The sequence below is a fragment of the Enoplosus armatus genome, chromosome 9 (assembly GCF_043641665.1).
Source record: "Enoplosus armatus isolate fEnoArm2 chromosome 9, fEnoArm2.hap1, whole genome shotgun sequence".
NCBI lineage: Eukaryota > Metazoa > Chordata > Actinopteri > Centrarchiformes > Enoplosidae > Enoplosus > Enoplosus armatus.
In genome coordinates this window covers 4,591,701-4,617,464 of record NC_092188.1, presented here as the reverse complement: position 1 = coordinate 4,617,464, position 25,764 = coordinate 4,591,701, and the positions used below count along the sequence as shown (strand labels likewise).

General features: G+C 40.0%; 2 protein-coding genes across 2 annotated transcripts in view; both read left to right on the top strand.

The window, feature by feature from the left end:
• Positions 1 to 9,170: 9,170 nt before the first annotated feature.
• On the top strand, positions 9,171 to 12,865 carry LOC139290839 (cysteine-rich venom protein ENH1). The gene is made up of 7 exons (XM_070912707.1): positions 9,171 to 9,234; positions 10,305 to 10,405; positions 11,002 to 11,092; positions 11,452 to 11,594; positions 12,302 to 12,387; positions 12,523 to 12,605; positions 12,729 to 12,865. The coding sequence occupies exons 1-7, from the start codon at positions 9,171 to 9,173 to the stop codon at positions 12,863 to 12,865; spliced, it is 705 nt and encodes a 234-aa protein (XP_070768808.1).
• Positions 12,866 to 17,112: 4,247 nt separating this feature from the next.
• Positions 17,113 to 25,764, top strand: part of LOC139289650 (inactive phospholipase C-like protein 2) — a 30,609-nt gene continuing 21,957 nt past the window's right edge. Inside the window, exon 1 of the mRNA XM_070911252.1 lies at positions 17,113 to 17,231. Within this exon, the coding sequence (XP_070767353.1) occupies positions 17,115 to 17,231 (117 nt within the window). The 5' untranslated portion in view covers positions 17,113 to 17,114. The remainder of the gene's footprint in view (positions 17,232 to 25,764) is intronic.

The window sequence follows — 25,764 nt, the reverse complement described above, 5'->3', positions numbered from 1 at the left end:
TGATGGGATTTGTGTGTGTGTGTGTGTGTGTGTGTGTGTGTGCGCGCCTATGTGCTCATGACATGTGTATGTGCAGCATGTATGCATGTGTGGTACTGCATGTGTTCATTGCATGTTACACAGATTCACTACATTTACCCTTTGATATACACACTTGACAAAGAGCACATGGCTATCTGTGAATGTGTGTTTGTGTTTTTATTTGTATGTGTATTCATGTGTTTACATCTGTTTTCAATTTTTGTTTTTTATGTTTGTGAAGCTACATGTGTGCATACTGCATACACGTGCTGTGTGTCTTTTTACTGATGCTTGCCTTTGTGTGTATGAATTTGTGTGTATCATGTTTCAATATGTGTGTTTGCAGAGCTGCACATATGCTGTATGTCTTAATGTAATCTGTGTATGTTTTCCATGCATGCATATCTGTGTGTGTGTGTGTGTGTGTGTGTGTGAGACAGACAGACTGAGACAGAGAGAACTCCTGACCCACCAACACTGTAGAGCTAACGCAGACCGACGCTCCACAGCTCACCAGCTGGAACTAATTAACAGCAGTTGAGTCAGACTGAGCTCTCTCACTCACTTTCTCTCTCTCTTACACACACACATACACACACACACACACACACTGTTTTCTCTCCTCTTCCCTCGGCTTTTCCTCTCTCTCATGCCCTTGTCTTCCTCCTCCCTGACATCCCCCCCGCCCTTCCTTTACCTCCTGCCATCGCTGAACTTGTTTTTCCCTTTAAACCTCCTTCTCTCGTACACACACACACGCATGCTTGGATGAACTCATGTGCCAGAGCACATAGTATAAGCATGTAAGCATTCACTTGTACACACCGGCACGGACATATCGGTACGCATGCTGCACAAAACAAAAAACACACGTTGAAACCCACACTTTTACCCTTCATGCGTACAGTACAGTAGCTCACAAATCACACACTCCCCTCTCTCTCCTCGTAGTGGGAGTGGTGTGATACTGTACGCCGGGCACATCTTGAAACGCTGTCAGGGTTTGGTCTGTGATTGGATCCAGGTAGACATTTTTGGCATTCTCAGCCCCACTCTGTACCACCCATCACACATGTGACTTCAAAACAAGCAGACCTATTGATGTGCATGATGAATGGCCAGAGTGTGTGCAAACATGTGTGTGTGTGTGTGTGTGTGTGTGCACGGTAGCAGTGGATTCAGGGCTAGTTGTCGAACACACTGCTCAGAAGCCAAACTTGTGGCTTGCGGCATCGTCTAATGAATCAACTCTCTGTGGTAAACAATTGCCGCCACGCAGTCCAAGTTTAGAGTGGCTGCTGTCCAGAGAGTACAGTGACACATCTGTTCGGGAAGTTCAAATTCATACACATGTTGAGAAGCTCTTACACAAACAGGAAGCAAAACCTACCTGTTTCACAATCTCGTTAAAAAAAGTTCACTGCTTGGACGCGAAGGCAGCAACTGGACCAGAGCTTCCAGCAGAGAAACGCATTCTACTTGGAAGAAGACCAGCACAAAGAGGGGATGGAGGAACGGGTTCAGATCCTGTCCGGCAAGCTGACAGAGGTTGATGTGGAGCCGGCTGGCTAAAAGGAAACACAATCCTCCGGCAGGCAGCTGAGAAACCAGAGCGTCTGTCGGCTCTACAGGCACAGCAGCAGCAGCAGCAGCAGCAGCAGCTCCAGCGGTTTGCTTCGTCTTCCCCCCTCGCCACCTAACGGAGCTCAAACACACTTGTAAGCTCGGTGTGTTTAGGTCATGCTCAAAGTATGCCTGTGTACCGATGTTCTGCAAGCTCAGGGAAACCACATCCTGTCACATATTTACCTCCCTCCCCTGTCTCTCACTCCCTTTTCTCTCTTTTCAAGCTATCTTTCTGTGTGGTGTTCTCTCTCTCTCTCTCTCTGTCTGTCTGTGTCTCTTTTCCTGTGTCTCTCTCTCCCTCCCCTGTGATTGTCTGAAGCAACTGAGCGCTCTGACCCAGCGTCTGCTCAGCACAGCCTCCCTGCCTCTCTGCCTATCTCTCCGGCAGCCGCACCAGTTCCACTCGGCTGACTGAAGAATCCATCTGAGGAAAGGAGGGGGGAGAAAAGAGGGAGAGGAAGAGGGAAAGAGGGAGGGGGTGACAGAGGGGAGGTGTGGTGGGGGGGCTTCACTGGGAAATACCAGATTTAGCGAGAGGGAGGAGGAGGAGGAAGGGTGGTGGGTGTTGTTTGGGGGAGTGAAGGACTAAAGAAAGAAGGGCGGACAGAAATAGTAATCAATAGTTTGTTTGAGAGAAAGATGGAGAGAAGTAGAAAGAAAGAAGTGTGTGTGTGTGTGTGTGTATAGTCAATACACACACACACACACACACATTACACGTGCATGCAGTGTTTTTGGGAGCTGGTGATAAGTTTGACTAAAAAAAGAGTAAGGAGTACAAGCATGATGGTTGTTTTGTTGAATACAGATGTGTGTGTGTGTGTGTGTGTGTGTGTGTGTGTGTGATTCTCAGTACGTCACTTCTCTGTAGTGGTTATGCATATTTAATACGTCCGGGTCAGGACCCCCTATAGCTCTGTATTTATTATTTAAGCTGGTTTGTATGAAGGACCACCACTCTGGAGGAACACCATGACTTCTGACACATAAACTGTTATTTCCACAACAACAACAACTACAACAGCATTGATCCATGTTGGTACACAGAATCTTTCCTGGATGCGAACACAAATCTACACCACTGCTGACATCTGGGGAATAGTTACCGTCAGTGTCAGTCTGTACCATTAACTCTCTGCAATGCTTAAAATCTATTGATGGATACAGTAAATGACTGCATGGTTTGATCCTGTTTGAACCTGCCCAGCTCCAGTTGTTGGACCAACAAAGTTAGCAACTAGCTAGTGAACATTGTGGAGCATTTAGCAGTTAAAGAACCAGATATTTACCTCAAAGTAAACACTAATGTTGCTCCGTATCTGCTTGATGTGTAAGTACATAACTTAAAAGGTGATAATATGTCAGTGTTGTGTTTACAGCTTGTTTCTGTTGCCCCCAAGTGGCCAAAAAAATCAGTTATTGTAGGTTTAAAGTTGAAATGGATAGGAAAAGCATGGTTGGTTTATTTGCTGTTTCATGCTTTATTTTTGCAAAAAGAGTGCGTGTGACACACTGACCCTTGTGTCTGGAAAGAGGCTCAAGGGTTGGACTGGATCCCGGTGGGTGAAATGGTGAAAAAGGAGAAGAGAATGGAACAAAACTAATGAAAGAAAAGGGATTTGGATTATTATTTATGTGTGAAAAGTCTTCATCATCATTTTCTAAGTAAGTAACCATTGAGCTTGAAGCTTCATTCTTGATCTTGGAAACAGCAGTTTAACGAAAACAGGGTTTATAATCTCCCCCTCCATATACAACCACCTGTTGTCCTGCTGAGTAAAGTTCAAGTTTTAGCTTAACTTGATACTAACAGCAACATGTACAGTGTGAATCTCATCCTGCAGCCATGTGCAGCCTCTTTTCAGCCGTAATTATTGACAAGGACGATAAAGAGACAGATTTTTTGTTTCGCCACAATCCATTTGGTTCCATTCCAGCGCGAGTTGGCCTGGTCACTGATTCAGAATAGGTGCTGAATGAGGATCTTTTAAAATGGTGACTAACAGGCCTTGGCATCTGTTTCTCAAGGATGTTGAGAAAATATGAAGATATTTTTTAGCCATGCAAGCAGTGTCTGTCTGACAGACAGCAAATGAATCCTAATAATTTTGGTGATCCCCCAAATGTTCAGGTTAAAATTTTGATTTGTCCAATATTTTGGTTTATGACCAGAAACTTGTAAAACTAATGACTTTCCCATCAGCCTCAGCTGTGTTGTGTTTAGTGCTAATTAGCATATGTTAGCATGCTAACATGCTAAACTAAGATGGAGAGCATGCTGTGGATTATACCTGCTAAGCATGTTGGCACTGTCACTGTGATTGTGTTAGCATGCTCATGTTAGCATTTGGCTATACTAAGTACAAACTGACTGTAAATCTGCAACATCTGCATCATAACACTTAGACAAAGATGTGGTACATTTACCTATTTCCTTTCATTCAGAAGCAACCAAGTACTTATAAAGAGTATGAGAGAATTGTGAAAATCCTTTCAAGAATTATTTTAAGATATCCTGCAAGCACATCCTTCTTAATGTGGTAAATATCTATGTGAACTTAATCAGATGATGAACTGTGAATAAAAATGTTTCCTGGTCAAAAATATGAATAAAATAGGACACAGCTGATTAACAAGAGAGACAATGGATGACTTGCCTTTTGATGAGTTGCCATAATCACCGTTGAAGAGCACCGTGTACTGTGATTAGACTTACTAGCCCGACATAATGTGATCATGACATTGGGCTCTTCTCAAAGTCATTTTTAGCCTGACAGGGGATTCACTCGCTCATTTGCCAGGGTTGTAGCTGTCGCTGCCTATTCAAGGGGAGCCCTCATTGTGTGGCTTAGACATTGCTAGGAGAATCTAACTCCAGGCTGCAAATTAATGATATGTCTCTTTTAGAGATGGAGATTTCCTTCCTCTGTTTGCTGTCACATCAGGAGCCCCATTAGACTTTAATCACCCTTCCTGAAAGCACGAGCGGAACCTGCCAACACGTATCTAGATCTAGAACGTGTATCCGATTTTGGAAGGGCATTTTTCAGCATCAGACCACCTCCACATGAAAAAGCTTCAATGCTGGAAGGGAAAAGGGTCATTCTAGCAAGCCTTATCTTTGAAACACCCGTGGAGAGACCTGAGGTCGGAATTAAAGAACAAAAGAAAGGGAAATAGTTAACGTTGGGTGGATGCTTGACTGGTTTTCCAGCTCTTTAAACTGAATGAAATCAAACAGATGCCAAAATGCTGAAGCCGTCCTGACTGGCGCTGAGGCTTGAATGCCACTAATGATCACCCACAGTGTAATTGCCAATATGCTTTAGCTTTGGATAGCAGCTAAAAAACGTGCCAAAAAGTGAAAAACATACACATGGTTGGAAGACATTTACATGATGTCATGTTCAAAATCCTACATTTCAATGGGTTTATTGTTTAGGTCCAAATTACATGTGTTTAATGTTCTGTAACTTGGTGGAAACTTGACCTTACTGCTGAATGGGCACGCTGCTGAATGTCTTCTGCAGAGACTTTCCCACTAGAGAACTGTGGGACAACTGAAATGGGACAAATAATGTGAGACAAGTTTTAAAGATGGGCAGTCAAGCATAGTGTTTGTGCAAGCTGGTGTTTGTGGAGTCATCAGTCTTACATGAGTGGCTGAGGACTGAGACTGACAGCTGATTGGACGGGAGTGTGAGTGGAACAAAACACATCACTGAGGGAACCTAAATGGGTCTCTTCATTCTGCTGTTAAATGATGGCAATGTTCAATCACGTGGGGTCAATTATATTCAAGGTTTGACAGAAAGGGCACAGTCGTGTTCGGTCATCGGAAACCTCAGCCGCCTCCACAGCTCCTCTGTGACTAGAGATGTGACAGTGCCCCCCAGTGTTTAGTGTGGAAAGTGAGCTTTCTGTTTTAAAAATGAGTCAAATGGTAAAGAACATGGACAGGTCTTTCACTGTGGCCTCGCTTTTACTGTGCTGATTGTGTCTTTTTTCGATGTGTGTCTTGCTCTGTGTATAATTTGCTTCTGGGTTGCACATTTCAATTCGCACCAGATAATGAAGCATAATGATGTCCTGTACAGTAGATATAATGTTTACTTAATCTATGTAACATCCCCTTTTTATTACTGCTCTGCTTGCTTTCACTAACTGTTGGTGACTCCTGTACGTAACATCTGTCCAGGGACTACAGATGAAAATGGCCTTCATGACTTATGTGTCACTGAAAGTAATGATGCAAAATGACAATGACTCATAAGTTTATGCCTGAAATATGAGTTCACTCCACACTATAAAGTAAATCACGTACTGAATGAATTGGACAAAGCTCAAGTCGATTAGCATTCTGTGCTAAAATATTAAAATGCTGAAGACTAGCATTAGCATATTAGCAATCTTTTAACATGGATTTCAATAATGACCAACAGGGAAGGAAGCTACAGTGAGATCCAATTTGTGTGCATCTGTTGATTGCTTACGTCAAATGTCTCAAAGTTTGTTTGTAATAGTGTTTGTAATTATAATTATAAAGAAAGCTTATGAAGCTACAAAAGCTGCTTTATAATTCAGTGTTTCAGAACGTCTTTTATTATTCATTTGCATGTTGGCTGTATGGACTCTTGGGCAGTGTGCATGCATTCAGTGCTATTTTTCTTTTTGCCAATTGTTAGATACCTGAATTAAGCAATAGCGGTGAACAAGAAAAGATTTCCAACAAAAGACTTCAACCTTTCTCACATAATTTCCACAGTCATGCTGCATTAAGCTGTCAGTTTTCTGCCCGGGGTGTCCGCCTGTAGCTGCACTCAGGGCTGTCTAGCATTTTGTTTTATAATGGCTACTATTACTTTAAATGGTGTGCCTTCATACTTACTTTTGTTCCAAGAAAACACATATCTGCATGTATACAACGCCATTAGTACATAGAGTACTACACCCATGATATCCATCATCACATAGGACGTTTAGCACTGTTGACAGTGGAGAGCAAACTGACTGCGGTTTGCATTTGTATGCACACACATACACACATACGCACATCGCAGCTTTAACAGATATCTCGTGATTTATCTCTCTGGACTTGGCATTAAACTTGATATCTTAATTCTTAGCTGCGCTAGCAATGTGGATCTAGAGATGTCCATCTGTCCATCAGTCAGTCAGTCCACCACTTTGGTCGAAACTGAAATATCTCACAACTATTGGATGGATTGCCATGCAATCCAAATTATTTTGGTCATCCCCTGACTTTTCCTTTAGCGCCACTGTGAGGTTCACATTTGTGGTATTGAGTGACATACATTCATTACATTACATTATATTCATTTGGCAGATGCTTTTGCCCAAAGCAACTTTGTTCAAACAAGAGCTACGAACAAACAGCTATCAGGGTGTTAGAGAGCTATAGAGCTGTGTTTAACTCCCCAAGAAACTGGAAAGAGAAATATTTATGTGCCATCATCAGATCAAACTTTTAGATAGTTTGGTTTATGATCAAATACCTGCAAAACTAATGACATTCCCATCAGCCTCAGCTGTACTTTGTGTTTAGTACTAATTAGTTGCATGCTAAACTAAGATGCTAAACATCTGAGTCATCATCATTGTCATTGTGAGCATTGTTAGCTTGCTGATGTTAGCATTTAGCTCAAAGCTTTTTAAATCTGCGCAATTTTACAGTGACAGAACTAATTCTTTAAGGGTCAAGTAAAGAATAAACAGGTGGAAAATGCAACCAATGACAGTAATGAGACGATGTTCTCAATGTCTAAACAGTTCATAAGACTGAGAAACATGAGAAAACAAGATGACCCAAAAGTGAGCATGCTGCAGAAAGCAAGCTCAAGTAGAATTTGTCTTTGACCACTGAGACTGTTTGACTCCAACTACCCATTGTACTGTATAACGAATGACCCAGAAATGCATTAAGCAAAGAGGCGATAGCAGCATAATGCTTATTGTGCATTAAAACGCGTAATCAAGAATCAACAGAGAGGTTTGTCTTTTGTTCCGAACAAGCAAGGTCGCTCCAAAGATAAAATTCTGCTTAGTTCACACATACATACATCGTTTCTTACAGTGTCAGCAGTCCTTGTCATTTCTTTGTTTCACACAGTTAATCTACTGACAAACGATAAATTCATTCCTTATGCTTCCTCACAGCTACGGCTGGAAACGGGGATGATGAGAGCAGTGAGAGTGAACCAAACCCCCCCCCCCCCAAAAAAAACCCCAAAACAAAACAATGAGCTGAAAGACACTAAAATGTTTCGTAGAGCAAAGGAGGGCTGCGAAGTCAGATCTATTGTGGAAATATTGATTTAAAGACCTACTTTGTCTGTCTTATCTCTGCACAAGTTAAGAAGACTTAACTGATCATTTAAAAGTTTCACACCTGAAGCCATGTTTTAGCACCAGAAAACAAAACAAAAGAATATGTAAGTTATGTTGAAGTACCTACTCAAATGATCCATTTTGTCTGATCAGTTATATTTTTCAAATAACCTTTCCAAAGTTAGCAACAAGTCCTACATTTAAGTTTCTGATTATATAACTGCTATTTCAGGACAATCTTTTTGCATCTTCCTGTGTTTCCTTTATAAAAGCAAACAGGCCACACACACACACACACACGCACACACACACACACACGCACACACACACACACACGCACACACACACACACACACACACACACACACACACACACAGACTTACTACACTGGTTGCTCATGATAATACACATAGTACAAACAAATGGAAAACAATTATAAATCATTTTCTTGTCCCTTTTCTACATGTTGGTCAGAGTCACCTTTCTCATATGTTGCATTTTGTGCCAAAGCAAGCAATGGGTGCGTCTTCGGCCCACATGAGCTGTATTACTGTAATCCATTTACATACAGGACCATTCAGCTCTATCTTGTAATCTACCAATGCTCCTTTTTTTATTTACCTTGACCTCAGACATCTTTCCATTTTATGCTGTGTAAACTGGAGCCAATACATCAGGTAGTCAGTTAGTCACTACACCCTAGGGCTTAACTATTCCATGTTTACTCTCTGTCAGCTGCACTCTTTTGAAGAAAAAGCCTATTCAGTGCTGCATGATAGACTTGTTTTTGGTGTCCATTGTGTAAAAGCCCTGGATACTGCTGCATCATCTAAGACTGAGCTGGGTCTATAAAAGGAGGCAGACGAGGAGGCCAACTCACCTACACCTCCTGAAGACAGGAGCAGGTACGCCTCGCCGGTATTTTTATTACTTTCTTTTCTTTATATGCATTCTTTTTCTTTTCTTTTTTTTTAAAACTTTTTTGGTTGACAGTCCATTTCAGAAGGGACTTCAAATAAAAATACGAATACAATTATTCTAATAATAAAACTGGAATGATATGTCAAAGTACCTTGTAAAAATGTCTCAGTTAGTCTTTTCAGTAATTTTAACTTGTTTTTAATCTTTACTGTACACTATCTTCACTGTGGCATCTTCCTTTTTGTCCAGCAAAATGTTTGCACTCCTGCTTTGCATTTTGACTCTGCGTCAAGTGCATTCTGCCTGCAATGTGGTAAGTACAACCGTAAACAGGTTTTTGAATATTACAGGACACTGTTTGTCACGGGCTGGAAAGTCTGTTTACTCAAGTATTTGAGTACAGTTTTGAAGGACTAATATAGACATAAATATTGTGTATTTTACTGTTACTTCATTGAGTGTTTTGCAGAAAAAGGTTTCACATGCAAAATAAATGACCAGCTGATAAAACTCCATTGCAAGAGTTGAATCTACATAGATAACCAGATGAACTTCTTATTTTATTTGCTATTTCTTGGTATGGAAATATTTATTATTGATATAATCACTCTGAGCTGTGGTTCGGAGACATTACAGTTAAATTACATTTTCAGCTGGAATTCATACATTTTCAGGGAGCAAATGAACTCACTAAAGGTTTTGTAGTGTTAATTTAGACAGCACCAGAACTCCCACTATTCCAAAGAAATATATCATATATTGCCATGTCCTACTTTAAACTAGTCAGCAGTATGTGTAGCAGGAACAACTAATGTAACACTGTGAAATAACCTTTTTTTTTTTTTTTTACAATTAGTGCTTCAGATACTTTCTTTGTACTGCTAATGCTTTTAATTTTAGGTAAATTAAAATGTTCAGTGCCTGGCTTTGCTCTTAATGTGTATTTACATTATGGTACAAATACTCAAATACCTCTAAAAAAGAAAAGACTATTTGTCTCTCTCCTGGTTTACTGATGATAACTTCGATTTCTTCTCATTTTCAAATCTACTTTTCTGCGTGCCGCGGTGTGTCCACAGCAAGGTAAGCGCAGCGTTAAGTGCATCAGGTTTGTTTAACTTTACGGAGGTATTTTACTTTCCAGCATCAACTCAGAGACCAAGCCAATAAGTCTCCCAGTAAGATTATGGGATTTGGCACAATCCTCTCTGTATGTTCTTTTGTTATGTCAAGCTATTTCAGAGTAATTAAACCAGGATAAATTTGTGAGTCATATCGTGGGTATTAAGCCACCAGAGTAAATATCACTCTTTATTATGTCTTTAATCTGTTGTTTACCCGTTGGTTTTAAGTGTGCGTGTGCATGTCTGTACCTGTGTGCGTGCAGACATTTGTCCAGAAAACACGGCGGTTCAGGCTGAGATCGTTGACCAGCACAATGCCTTCAGGAGAGCCGTTCAGCCCACTGCTTCTAACATGCTGAAAATGGTCAGTCCTGCTTTCTACTCGCACAATGAAGGTGGCTCAGATAACATTTGCAAATATTTCTCAGCAGTTGTTTTCCCTCGCTTGTGGGAAGGAAAAAAAAAACTATTAAGTGGGTGAGGAGAGTTGATGCAGTGAACTTCCTCTAATAGATAAAGAAGATCAAAACCATACACTATATTGATGTGGTCTGTCACAAATGAACATAATCCCTCTAAAATGCCATTTTTTATGTTTATTACAATTGAGTAATTCATTTCCTTCATTGAAATCATCATCTTGTAATCTATTCAATGCAGGGAGCCAAGCCCAACCACTACAAATGCATTGTACACAGCCTGTCAGTCAACAAGAGAATAAAGATGATTTATGAGTTGGATGTTTTGGCTTCAGTTTTGGCTTTGGGCTGTATGAAAAGAACACCAGCTGGTCTCGAAGGGGAAGGCCAGTTCAATCACAACCTTTTCATATTTTAAGACTTCAAGTCTACAAATGATGTAGTTTTCAAATATACTGCGAGAGAATTGGTCTTTTTCTATATTGTGGGTGTCAGTTTGAAATGAAACTCTTGGTTTGTTATGTGATTTTTCCTTTTACAGAACTATAGCGAGGAGGTAGCAGCCAGTGCTCAGACCTGGGTTGACAACTGTGTTCTGGCTCATGGAGCACCCAGCACCCGCATGCTCAATGGTATATTTCTTCTTCCTTTATTCCTCCTCTCTCATTTTTACCTTGACCTGCATATTCCAGGACCATTAATAATACCTCAGAGAGACATTCAGTGTACAGGTTTCCTGAGAAGTGACTGACCTTGTGATTGATGGTCAGAGTCACAGCGAACATTATCTTATCTCTATCTTAATGCCTTCTTTTAATAATAAATTACACAGAGTAGGATATGTTATCATGAAGGAGATTATCATCAATAGGCATTTTAATGAATGAATGTTTTATCAGAATAACTTAATCTACTGGGACATGGAAATAAAATTGTGCATTTGCAGACACCCATTAATCAGCGCTGTCTTGTGTTTCTCCCCAACGAGCAGGATATGAACTAGGTGAGAATCTGTTCTATTCATCCTCACCTTACTCATGGACGGACGTCATCAATGCCTGGCACAGTGAGGTGTCTCGCTACCAGTATCCATATGGCTCCACCAACGGCCAGCCTATTGGTCACTACACACAGGTAACACCGAGAATTATCACCCTTTACAGAGCATCTTTCATCTCATTGTTTTGGTTCACTATCACTGATCTCATGGCACTGTTTTAAGCTGCAGCTGGCAGCTGTTTCAGCTAAACTCTAAAACAAAGTAGAGCATATAGCAGCTAAAGAGCCAGACATTTCATTTCACATTTCTCAGGAGTAAGTGAAGACCAAAAACAGAGCTAAAAAGGGGAGTGAATAACTCATTTTCATTCACTAGGTGACCAGAATGTGGCTTCATATCTGCTGGATGTGTAAATAAGAAGCTGTTTGCCAACAAGTTTGATAGTAGTCAGAGTTGTGTTCACAGCTTGTTATTGCAGGTTAATTGCAAATCCAATACATTCAGGATCAATATTCCCTCTGAGTGTCTTGTTGCTTTCTGTGATATGATATTTTTTGAGTTCATGACAGATGAGGATTCCAGGCTTCGAAGAGCCTTTTTCATTTTCCTAAATATTCATTTAATGGTGAATTAAAATGAGTGTGACCAATCCTGCTTTCACCGAAGGATTCATATCCTTTAAAAAAAAAAATGGAGAGGTAGCTTTTGTCAAAAGGCAGTTACTGTACCATCATAAACAGGCATTATTGTGTTTTTAAGAATATATATTTATTAAATTTAGTATTTAAGAGTTTCCAAATAAAAGTGGCAGTGAACAATGACTTTTTGTTTTTGTTGTCAGGTGGTGTGGAACAGCTCCTACAGAGTTGGCTGTGCAGTGAAATTGTGCAAAAACATCTATTTTTATGGCTGCCATTATTATCGAGCGTACGTGACCCTCATTCACCTTCCATACTCATAAAACCCATGACTGAGTGCTTAACTGTCTACGTATTTAATCAGAGGTTAGCTTCGAGTCAAGTGAAGCTGAGTAAAAAAAAAAGTTTGTAATTTGTTTAACAGAGGAAACTTCAGGAAGTGGCCACCTTATGAGAAAGGAGCCCCGTGTGCTTCCTGTCCCAATAACTGTGAGGACAAACTCTGCAGTAAGTAACAGATTCACACTGTGGGTTCTTTGTATGGCAAATAGGATGTATATTACAAGGAACAGAAAAAAGACAACAAGCTAATCTCACTGTTTTGTCTATTTTGTTTATTTTTCCTTTCAGCCAACCCCTGTCCTTACATAAACAAATACATCAACTGTCCAACCATGAAAGACTCGACTGGATGCAGCAATAAACATGTGAAGGATTGGTGTCCTGCTTCATGCAAATGCACCACCGAAATCATTCCAATAGCCTAAAGATAAGGCCCTGAGTCTGAATTGTACTTTGACTTAAAGTACTGAAGACTGACTAAAGAACTGTGCAGACTATTTACAGACTAAGATCCCATGACACAAGTAAAGAACATGTGGTCCAATGTTGATTGAATTAAGTTAAGGGATGTTTTGGGGGTGTTTTAAAATATTTATCTGTAATTCAGTAATCTGTAATATAGCCCTTTGGGACAATTAATCAGAGGTTTGACAAATATTCCCAGTGTTACATGCACATCATGTTGGATTTTACTTAACTTAAAGCAGGATATGTCATATATTTAGGGGGACATGTCCCACTCATTATTAAGATTTGTAGAAATGTGTCAGCACAAGCCAGAAATACAGTTTTACTGTTGATCGCCAAAAGTCCAGGATCATATAAATACAAAATATGAATTATACACATAATAATATAATAATAAAATAAGGATTAAAAGCAAGTTGTGTATGTTATGCTTTTTGTAGCAATTTGATGTCATTCTGCTCTCCATGTGCATATTAAGAAACTGTGCCTTTAAACAAGCTGTCAGGACTTCCGTATGGTTATGATGTAACAACTATACAGTCACAGCACTCAGCCACGCCCCCAGCAGGTCATCTGATCCAGGCACAGCACCACCCACCAAGTACAGGGCTGCTCATCCACCCGCTCAGTCTGTGAGTTATTCGACTGCTCTACAGACGGTGAACCGAGGGGCTGCATGAAGGGCCAGTATAAAATGAATAAGGACTTTTTTGAACTGTGAATCATGCAAAGCTACTTTAGTGGAGTCCCAGAATAAAAATATAGAGCTGAAATGAGCATAATATGGGACCTTTAAGAAAGTAAACATATTTGCATTTCCTCTGTATAAACCAATGGCAACAAAATAAATCAACTTCAAACACCAGATGAACCACCTGATGCTCATCTTTGCTTCAGTGTGTAAATGTTACAGGTTGCTGCTTTGAGTGGCTGTCGACCTGTCCAATGTTGAAGCTGCACTAATCAATGTTTTAAAGTAACAATGGGTCAAATGACTATGTACAAAGTCTTTCTGGAGCCCTGAGTACACACACCACCGCACCATGTCCCATCTTTAATATTACTATAAGCGAGACGTACTTCTAAAACTCATCATCTTTCCTTTACCGCCGCTTTACTTTCTCAAGACTGCTTATTTTAAATTTTATCTTCATCAGCTTGAACATTTTCCTGTGAAGACTGCAGTGTAATTTGTATTTCTTTAAATATCAATGAACAGCTATGCCATGTCATTGTGTCACAAAATATAAACTACACTAGATCAGTGGTCCCAAGACCTCCACAAGGGGTTGCCTAATAAATCTGAGGGGTTGCAAGAAAAGATAAAGATAAAGAAAGAAATAGCATATTTCTATAATAGGAAATTATACTTATATGTTCTCACAACCAGGAGACAAATAAAAAGGCAATGAAGGGTCACAAGTAGACATTGCTTGCTTTAAAGGGTCACAGGCCTTTAAAATGTGCCTAAAGAGAAAACTTAAACTATCAGTTTATTCTCAGAAGAAGACATAGAATGGATAATAAGAAAATTGCACGGCACAATAACCAAAGAATCAATAACCCTTGTAGATCAGCAGATGGCTCTGTTGTACAACGCACCATGCCTGCTGTTTTTGTGTCCCACACCATCAAGTGCCTTCATCTGAACCAGTGGCCTATGAATAAAATGCATTAAATCATGTAGAACAATGTTATGCCTCGTCACTCACTCTCTGCGTCTTGCATGCAGGGGGATTTAGTATCAGGCTATATGAACTACATGTATGGTACGTGTTCTACCATGTGGGAATAATATTTCAAATCTCCAAGTCACCTCCAAGAATTGATGGTTTGTGATGATTCAGTTTGGTCACATAGGTTACTGTGTGGGTTTATTTTCACAAGACACCTGATGCAACAGCACAAGAGGCTGTTATTCAGTGGAAGCTATTACTTCACCACTGAGATCAGTCCTTCGTCTCCATTCACTGTTCTCATAAAGACGAAGACCTCACACACTGACTGTAAACAGCAAAACAATTGTCATGTGAGCCTTTCTGGGAGATAATGGCTGCCCTTGAGAGATGTCATGAGTAGCTTCTGAATAAAGCTGATGTCACAATTCTAATAATATAGAAAAGATGTTGCACAGGCGTACTTAAAACTACTATTACCACCCTGATTTATACCCAATGAGGTCTGCGTTTTAACCCAATAAAGGCTTTTCATATAACTTTTCTCCTTGCTCTGCCTAAGAGTGCTTGAAGAAATTAGCTGTAATTAGCTTTTTCATCTTCAAGTTTCCTGCAATTTTTGGTGAAACTAGTAGGCCTCTTTTAATATTAAGAACATCTTTCATCTAGGCTATTCGTGGAACATGTTCAGAGACATTTTAAAAATGAACAAAAAATTTAAATAACATTTGAATCATTTGTATTTTGTGCTATTTATGTACTTTCTTGTTGACTTTTGTGTTGTTTTGTATGTATTCTCTTATTGACTTTTGTGTTGTTTTGTATGTATTCTCTTGTTGACTTCTGTGTTGTCTGTACTTTCTTGTTTACTTTTGTGTTGTTTTGAATGTATTCTCACTTTTGATTGACTTTTGAGTATTTTAAAGGCCCTTATCTTAAACTGTTCATGCTGGCTCATCGCTCCATATGCTATAGCCTTATAGACTTGTCCCTATGAAAATAAAATTAAACAAACTGGCAAAAACACAGATGACATCTACTGAGTGACCAAAGTGATTTGGACAAATGAACCATGTATTTGTGCTGCGTCCAAACAAAAGTCCCTCATATATCCATCCATCGTGTCCATTAAGCCACAGCACTTCTGGGGACACTGTGAACTCTGTGTGACATGCAGCTTCATTTGTTCTGAAGAAAAGTGGAAAAAAGAGGGCGTTTCTTGCCTGTAGATGAAAAAAAAGAAGAAGAAATGATTCGGTTTGATTGACAACTCATTCTGTTTTGCCTGTCGCGCGTTCACGAGACATACACAACTTTGTTCCTTGGAAACGACTTCTCTGTTTTTTTTTCAAGAAGAAGAACTTATGCGCGAGACACCTAACGGCAAATCACGGTTTACGTTATTATTATTTTTTTTTAGCGGATTAAATACTGACTGACGGCGGAGGAGATGTCCTTCTTTGTTTGCTAACCGAGCTAACAACACGGGCTGTATTGACTGGACTTTGAGTTGGCTGCGAGAACTAACTTCACCCAGCTAGCTAGCGAGTGAGGAGGTTAGCTAGCTAGCTAGCCACCTAGCCGAGCTCGGCACACAGCAGCTCAGGCAGCAAACGGTAGTCTGGCCGCTCAGTTGCAGCAACAACTTACGAGGAAGACCATCCTTCGCATGGAGAGACACGGCGGTTCAAAAGGCAAGTACACAAAGCCGCCGTACGTTACTCTAAGCTAATCACGGATTGTGTGTGCGAGTTGGTTTGACTGATAACATGCTTTTAATGTAATTTAACTTAATGTTACCGGCCACTGCTACGCTGAAGAGGGTCCCCAACGTTTAAGTACAAAAAAAAAAAAATCAACACATGTGGGGTGGTCTGTGGGATGAAATGTGCTTGAAAACGGCGAACTTGTTGAGAAATGCAACAAAGCCCGCACATAAAGGGAAGCACGTCGGTTGTATGCGTTTTTTTTTTTTTTATCACGTTGCATTTACGATGACAGCCTTCACTGACTGTAACTTAACATCCGCTTTCAGTGCAAACGAAATGAACGGTTCAAGCTTCGTGCCGTCTTCGTTTGGCTGTGTGCAACGCTGAATAGGTGCTACTATTAACGTAACTGCTGTTACTAATGTCATGTTGCCTAATTATGCTAATCGCGGTGGTTTCTCCTCCTTACAGAGCACAATGCACGGAGCGAGCCCCCCTGTCTGTAGGACCCTGACAGATATGTGCACCGAGAGATGATATTGCAGAATTACGTGCAAATGTTACAGCGAGGCAATAGGCCAGGCAGGAAATTGGTGTAAAGCTGAAACATAAGGCTTTGCTACCCAGCAGCTTGCCAGCTTGTGTGAGTGTGTGTGAGTGTGTGTGTGTGTGTGCTCGAAGTGCCTATGGCGGAGTTTGGGGAGGACGGCAGCCTGCCTCCGTTGGATCTTGGGGATACGACCGTGCCCAGCGACGAAGCAGCTGATAAGACGCATTGCGAAGTGTCGGTCTTGAATGGAGACTGTGGGATATCAGAAAATATGGTCGGTTCAGGATCCCTCGTCGCACCTGGCAGCCAAGCCGGGGTGGAAACCGCCAACACCTCTGTCGTACTGGATGCCAAATCTGAAATACCACGCAGGAGCAGCATTATCAAGGTAAACATTGAAGTTGAAGTCTCTGTGTTGTGCCATTCATTCTGAGCTAGCATGCACATCGACACTGCACATAGGTTGTTGGAAGTTACAACACAAAACCTGCTCTCATTTAATTTGTCTCTTTTGTATACATATCTTGCCTGCTTTTCAGTAACCTCGCCTATATCATGCTTATACATAACATTTCATTGAGATAGGTGGTTTCCACAATACAGGCCAGTGATGGGATCACCAGAAGCACATCCTGTACATTTGTCTGAATATTTTGCATAGAATTTGTATAGCAGAGCCTCTCCTTATTTGATCTTGAATGCCGTAATCTAGCTATATGTGTATGCCTGTAGAGATGGGATTAGATAAACTGATCTTTATTGGTCCCAGAGGGGGAAATACACTGTTACAACGGCATAGAAGTACAGGAAAAAAGCAGTAATAGTATATCTACAACTCTTATGTACAATAAGAAGCATGTGGTTGAAGGTTATATGCTCATTATACTAATATAGAAGGCTTAACAAATATGTTTAACAATGGCTATTAAAAAGGGACAATAATAAAGGATGTTTATGGATGAAAGTGGACTGAGGTGAATGGGATATGGATGGACAAAGACAGCAAATAACATAAAATAATTAAGCAAGAATGAGATGGAGTGTCTATAAAGTGAGTAGCACTATATACAATTGAGATTGCTCAGTGCAGCAGCAGATAATGTAGAATGATAGTAATAGTGGATGTTCTGTGTGTTGACCTCATGTACAAATTAATGATAGGGCCGCCTTAATTGTTAAAGCGCTGCCCACTGCAAGCCTACTATGAATATAGTAATGAGTAACACAGCAACATATCTCATATTGCTGGAAAAGAGACATAAGTAGTCAGAGAAAATCCCTGAGCAAGACACTCCTAACCTGCTCCAGGTGCTGATCCTGGGTGCCCCTATGACTCTGAAACATGTACATGTACGTTACAAACATACCTTTTAACAGATTTATATTTCTTAACTATTTGATCTTGGACTCACTGTGATCCTGACTTTCAGTCTAAAGCTTTGCATTTTAGTTTACTCGTCTCATGGGCATGGACGTTGGGCATATTGCTTAAGGGGTACCAAAGGCGATGACACTTCCTCACATTGCATCAATCTACTGTATGTCGAAAGCCTCTGAGAGATTGTCTGGAGCTAATGTCAGCAACTCTGTAATGTAAGTGTTGCTGTGGCTGTCATAATGTCAGCCGTAAGACTGTAAAGGAACACGTTTGAAAATGGTGAAGGGGAGTTACATGGCTATACTGAACAAAGGATTCATTATTCTTTACATTATTACAGTATTCTTCACATTAACTGTACTCTACCCCTATAGAACATTACCATAGCATAGACACCAAATGGGTCCTGAAAGAGATGTCAGAAATGTATGCCTCTTACTTTGATGTTGTTTACATTTGACTTTTAGAGGTCAGTAAATTAGCAGTCAGACTCAGAGATCTCATTCCCTCAAGGGGCAGCTAGATTTAAAATGCATGAGCTGCTGTAAGGAATTTGTTGAGAGGCACTTTTCAAATGGCTGTGTCTGGTGTGTTTGAGTGAATTTGGTGAATTTTCTTTTTTTTTTTACCATTATCATGTGCATAAGCAATACCAGTATTAGGTGTATGATTTGATGCCTCAGTGAGAGATCTCTGGCAGTGGACGGGGTTCAGCTGCTCACCTTTTCGCCGGCAGGTTTTACAGGCAACACATTCTTGGCACATTGTGGGTGTTGAACTTTGACGTGCCCTCTGCCTGGAGATTGATAGGGGTAATATTGACATTTCTGCCTTGTAAGGTTCCAAGTAATCTCTCACTACACAAGGAGCTGTCTCAGTTTCCAGGCCATTTGGGCACAATTTGTTTCAGTAGGATGTCCACTCCTGTGAGCTGTAGGCTCCATCGAAACACGTGGAAGCCTATTTGAATAAGAGAAAAGTCAATCAATTTTTGACTCCTTTTTTTGAATCCAATTTAGCGTACTGGTCCGGAGGTTTATACGTGGTGGTCCAGTGCCAAGGGTATTCATGCAGACAAGAAATCATTCTGAAATGTTCAATGACCTAAATTCAATTAAGTGCCATATTGGACTACACAATGAACGCCTTCATGACGAGGCATAAGAAATAAGTGGAATGCACAACAGGTCAGTTTGAAATGATTTTGTGTCATTTGCTTAGCAACACAGTACACAGATGGATAAACATCCAGTGAGTCACAGCAGATATGATGACTTCCAATAATTTGCAGCCAAAGTGAATGTCATGTTAAGTTAACATTAAGAGAACATGGACTCTTACCAAGGTTCGGTACAGGAAGTGGAGTTCTTTGTCAAGATAGAAAATATGTCATCCCTAATAAAGTCATAAATTAATGCTACTTATAAACCAACAAAACAAAAAGACGGACTTCACTGATGTTACACTGCCATATTACATGAACACTTTATTAATAATGTGGAGACAGTGAACATATACATGTCAGTAACATGATAAGTAGATATGGCTTTGGATAGAGAAAGTAAGTCACAATCACTTATTTTGTAATTGTGTGAAGGCAAAACTCAGCAATTCCTCTCTGAAGGCTATCAAGCAAATCAAGTATGCAGCGAGCTGTGCCCTTGTCTGCATGCCAGCATCTTTTTGAAGGCAGTTTTTGTTTCTGACAGCTATGACTGATCGAATAATGCACTGAGGTGGTTGTAAAGGGTTGGACCGGTGTTAACAAGGCAGCCTGTTTCACTCTGTCAGTCAGAGCCCTCAATTCTTGGTAAACTGCCTCTCTGAAGTGATGGGAGGATGTGGTTGGGATAACACCAACCACATTCTCATAGTGACATCTATAATACTTGGTTTACAACAACCAGGTTTCTGTTGAACATATTTGGTGGTCAGGGTGTGTATGCGTGTGTGTGTAGCTGGTTCAAGCTAATGGCACATCTAAACTGGCATGTTGAGACCTTTCTTTCACAATTGTACATGTCTGGAGACAAAATAACACCTTTGCAGATCTTTTAATTTGGTGGTTGCTGAATACTGAACTTGGAATGATACTCCACCTAAAATCTACAATCACCCTCCCAATCATCCTCATCCAACAAACTGTTGTTTTTAAAGATAAGATATCGCTAAATACACTGCTTACATGCCAATGCCAATGAAACACAGCAGCTCTGCTGAAGAAATGGAATGGATTATTTATGGATGTTTTGATTCTTTGGAAATCATTATAACTGACATGATTTCAAGTTGACCACAACCTATGACCACATCCTCTCTACGAAAGATGAAACTTTTTTATTCTTTTTGGTGTGGAGCCAAGGTTTTGTGGTACTGTACGTCACCATTGTGCTGATATCAAAATAATAAATGTAGAGATCTGTGTGGCCTTGCCAGAGGTGTGCACACATTGAGTGTGCACACCTCTGGCAGTTTGAATTATAACTTTTCATATACCTAAAATATCAAAAGAGGTAGTTGAACTACTGCATGAAAGGTAGAGCAGCATGTGTTTACGTTACATTGTGACTATGCAATACTTCAGCACTTGTGCATAGCTTGAGTAATGGCTTAGCTGTCCATTTTAGTCCATTTTAAACTCTGGCTTCACCAATAAATTGTAACCATGTTGCATGTGGGTGGCCAGTGGCAGGAGAAATAATGAGCCCATGGTCACACTTTTCTTCCCACCTCACGTCTCACCTCAGATCCTCTTGAACAAAGAGGATCTTTGCCTTGTTTGGTAAATAACACTTATTTCACAGCTCTGGTAGGGGATGAAAACAAACTCAGTTTGTGATATCACCCTGTTAAAAGGGAAACAATATGGTATTAATTATGGTGGACCAGCATTGCTGTGTTTCTCCATGGGAATCATCATATTATGTCATTAAGTCAGGCTCAGTGGCAATACAGCCTGCATTACTCAGACCAGTGCATCACAGCCAAGGTGTGATGCTTTGAAAGATTTCATGTATCCAATCTGATTATCTTGATTTGCAGCATCTGTAAATGGATGAAAGAGAACGTTTACTCCTGTTAGGTAACAGTAATAATTAACAGTACACACTGAATTGGTACTAGTTGTTCGTTATTTGAAATGAGACTATTGAAAATGAATTCTCCTCTTCAGTGTGCAAGAGGTGAACTCCTCAACTAGTGACGAGGACAGAAGACCGGTTAAACCTCAACATTGTGTATTTGTATTTAATATATACTGTAGGTGTTAGTTGTGTTCGTAGGTTTTCCATGAAGTCTTAGAAATGTAATTTACTCCCTGTCAGCATTTTCCTGGTGTTCCTTTTCAACGTTTTACCTTGAGCCAAAGTACTGCAGTGTTAAAATGTGTTATTGTTACAGTTATACTGTATATCAGGGACTTTGTGCTGTTAATGCTAAAGTAGTCATCATTGTTCACCATGTTTATAAATAGCTCCCAAACATTGATGTTTCCATTCTGCAGTCTGATTAATTGTGGTAAACAATTACTGTTGTATATGCTACAGTACATTTGTCCATGCGAGTACCTTCAGTGGAATGGGTAAATGTAGTCATTACTTGTCCTATTTTGTAGGAGCACATACAGAATTGAAGCAAGGTATAATGTTTTGGGGTAATGCAGTGTGAAACAGAATCTCTCCTGGAATGACTGTTGAAGTGGCCTTGAGCAAGAAACTTAAATAACATTCACACTGAGCATATATGTCCAGCAAATTCAGCAAAAATAAAAAAAGAATGTGGTGATGCAAATGTTGTTGATATTGCCTAGCATTGTCAAATCACTTATTCATAATGTCACTCAAGAAACTGCCACCTAAGCGTTATGACTGACTTCCCTACCATCATTTAGCCTAAATCTGCCAACCACAGATTGTTTAACTTTGTGCCGACTCATTCTGACTTTGGGTTAAACAACATATCTTTGAGCAATGTAGCTGTGTAATGAGTGTAATCCACTTCCCCAAACCAATACCACTGGAGTAATTTATTAAAGATCTTTTGACAGTCTTTCTTGATGCAGGGTCCTGCTGCTGTCTCACATTCACTCATTGTGGCTGCATGTGTTCAAGGCAGCTCGCAGCGGCACTCAGCTGCTTACCGGAATAACTGCCTATTCATTCATCAGCTCAGGTGTCACTGATTTACACAAGTGCTGGTTGCCTCGCCCAGTTCTTTCAAGGGAAGCTCAGATGACTTGGCAGTGATTACAGTTCTGCCACATTAATGGGGGAGGTGTTTCTATGTCCTTATGATGAGATGAATTAATATTTCACTGCAATGTGCAATGAAGCACAGAAAAGAGAATTACATATTTAAACAATTAACATGGAGTTTAATGAGCAATAATTACGTTTCTACCCTGTCATGTAATTGAATCCAGAGAATCAAGGTTGTGACTGTGTGATGTCAGTAAAAGATATTTAATAAGACCATCTGTTGAGAGAAAATGCAAAGCTGACTGTCACTCCTGGAATGTATGTTTATTAAAAAGACTGCCCACACAGGAAATTAACTTGAATACTTTCTGGGAATGGATCATGGAAACATAGTGTTTGCTTACAAAGCTCAGAGTTGATCTTGAAGTTTTATAATTGAACTGTTCTGAATGCATAATTAACATAATCCAGACTATTAGTGTGCTGATATGGTCTACTTTGATAGTAATTGCTGTAGATTAGAGCTGCAACGATTAGTCCATTGACAGAAAATTAAAAGGCAACAATTTTTTTAAATCGGGTAATTATTTAAGTAAAAATGGCAAACATTTGGTGGTTCTAGCTTCTCAAATGTGATTTGCTGCTTTTTCTTGTCTTAACATTAGACTATAGTGAACTGAATATCTTTTGAGTTCTAGACAAAAGAAAACGAGATGACGTTAGCCTGGGTTCTTGTAAATTATGTTGTAATTGTTGTGACTTTCACAGTGTTTTTGATGTTTTATAGACTAGACAGAGTAATCGAAATGAAATGAGATAGAATAATCTTTGTTGCAGCTTTACTGTAGACCAACTCTTCACTCTCCATTGTCTTATTAGAGCTTACATTTGGATTCAGTTTGTTTGTTGGTTCATTTCAATTGTCATTTCCTGCACGCACTAACATTTAATTAAGACTATCCATGTAATGCTCAACCATGAGGAAATGTGAGTGTTTATTTTATCCCTGACACTGTTTACTTGAGTCTTCTCTCATTCTAATTTGATCTAGAAACCTGTTCTTGTTGACTTTACAAACTGGAAAGCTTTGTTTGATGAAATCAACGTGAGACCATGTAACTGCTGTTCATCCATAGTAGGGGCCATAAATGAAATGATTGACATGATGAATGTTGAACAAAAAGTTGATGATCAAAATGATCAATTTTACTTTGAGTCATGTAACTGTTGTATTAATATAACAGTAACATCACATTAACAATCATGTAGCACTATGTTAACATTGTTAGCTTAATACACTGTTATATTAACTGTAGTTCAATCCTAGAGGAAACAGCCTGGTTTGATTTGACTGAAATAAAATTGACCAGTTAGTTGTTACTCCCAGTGCCTCAGCGTTGTCTTGCACTGCTGTCAAGCCTCAAGAGGCTCCTAGGATGAATCAGCTAAGCTGTTTAGCAATAATAACAATGTTGGCTGTGGAAATCTTATGAAATTGGCAGCTTATATGTTAATTGTACTCACAGCGCAGGCAGAGTGTTTGAAGCTTGCCAGTGTTCTGAGTCTGTCTCATCATGGAGGCCTTATCAGATGCTGAGCTGTGCTGATGCAGGGCGCTCTGCTCTCTGCTGTTAGTCTGAACTGTGACATGACAGTTTTGCTGGACCATTCCCCGGTTGAGGTCTGATCGGAATGCGAATAAGATCATTTTCAGCAATTGCAGTGTTGACCTGACTTCTGTAAATGCTTTGAAGCCTGACCTGATTGAACAATGGTGGTGTACACTGTGCTTCACAGCTGTTACATTGCACTCCTCATCAATAAATGGGTAAACATTTCGTAGTTGTGTTTGTTAAAGCTCAATTTGATGGAGATTGTGTTTGACTTTTAGTGCTTTGCAGGCTGGCCTAAATGTAAGGTAGTATGCATGGTTCCTCAGCTGTTAATAAATGAGATTAATCTTTGTCTGTCCAAGTTAGCTGGCCCTATGAAGACCAGTCTTAAAATGGCAGTAAAATGGCAGTCTTAGCTAATTTCATCTCACATTTATTTATGTATTTATGTATTATCCTTATTTACTCAAGTGGAAAATGTAGACACAAAGCTAGTGGTCTGAGGTATATTTCCTGTTTCAGTACTATTTTATTACTATTCAGTACTACTTATGCCAGCACTCAGGTGCAGCAGTTGACATCTCAGGGTTTTCCCCGCTCAACATGAAATTAAGGTGGTGGCTAATAGGCTACAGGTGGGCACTCAAAAAGGAGTTTCTTACCTTGATTCTGTGTTTTGAAAGTGTGAGCTTCACCCACACAGTAATACGGGTACCCTCAACAGCTCCACACTGACACACTTTAGCACTATTTGTCACAGGTTGAGGTTTATTTTGTACTGGTTGAACCCAGAAGGAGAACTGGGATGGTCTGACATCCAGACTCGACACTTACAGGTTGACTGCAGAACTGAATCGCAATCACATGCTTTCTAACTTTCTATCAGGTCGAATTCTGTCAAACTTTTCAATTTCCACATTCAACTACATTTTCAAAAAGTATTTGTATTAAGTACAAAAGGATAGGCGTAGGTCTCATTTTGTGTCAATTGATAATTTAGTATAAAAGCACATATCCCTCTACCGTGGCTATCTCCAATATCACAGTGGCTTTGCCTTTACAGTGTGGGTCTGTGGCTCATAACCCCAGGATGGCCTTAGGGAAGATTATTTGATATATGGGTGTTTGCATTGTAAGCAGAGAGGTTTTGTATCCTATAGACCCAGTGTTGCAGACAATCCTCAGGTGTGGTATGTTATGGACCAAACAGCCGTGTGGACTTAGGTTAAGGTGGAGTTTTATTTATTTTTTGCTGCTGAAATGATTAAGGGGATCAGCTGAGCACTCTTCCTTTATGCTGTCTCATTCTATCAAAGTAGGCCCATCACACTGATTGGGAAATTATGTGCTCACCATGAAATGAGAAATAGTTCTGGTAATGATTCAAAACGTCATTGTGCTTGGCTTGCAGGTGGACATTTCCCTCAAGGTCCCATTAAATTGTTTTGTCACACTAGCCATAAAAATGACAGGGAACCAGTTGTAGAGGGTCACACGGTCATGGTTAAAGCTGGCAAGCAGGACAAATGAGCAAGTCGCACACAGTGGTAGAAGAGGAAGTCCATTACCTTTCTTTTCATTGCCGATATCTGCAGATCACTGATGATTTTCACACACTTATGTTCATCAGCAGTTTATTGGTAACAACGGGTCATCCTTTCCAACGGCTGTGGACTAAATACTGTATGTTGTTTTTTTTCATTTCCTCTTCCCTATCCAGTATTTAAAAGATTC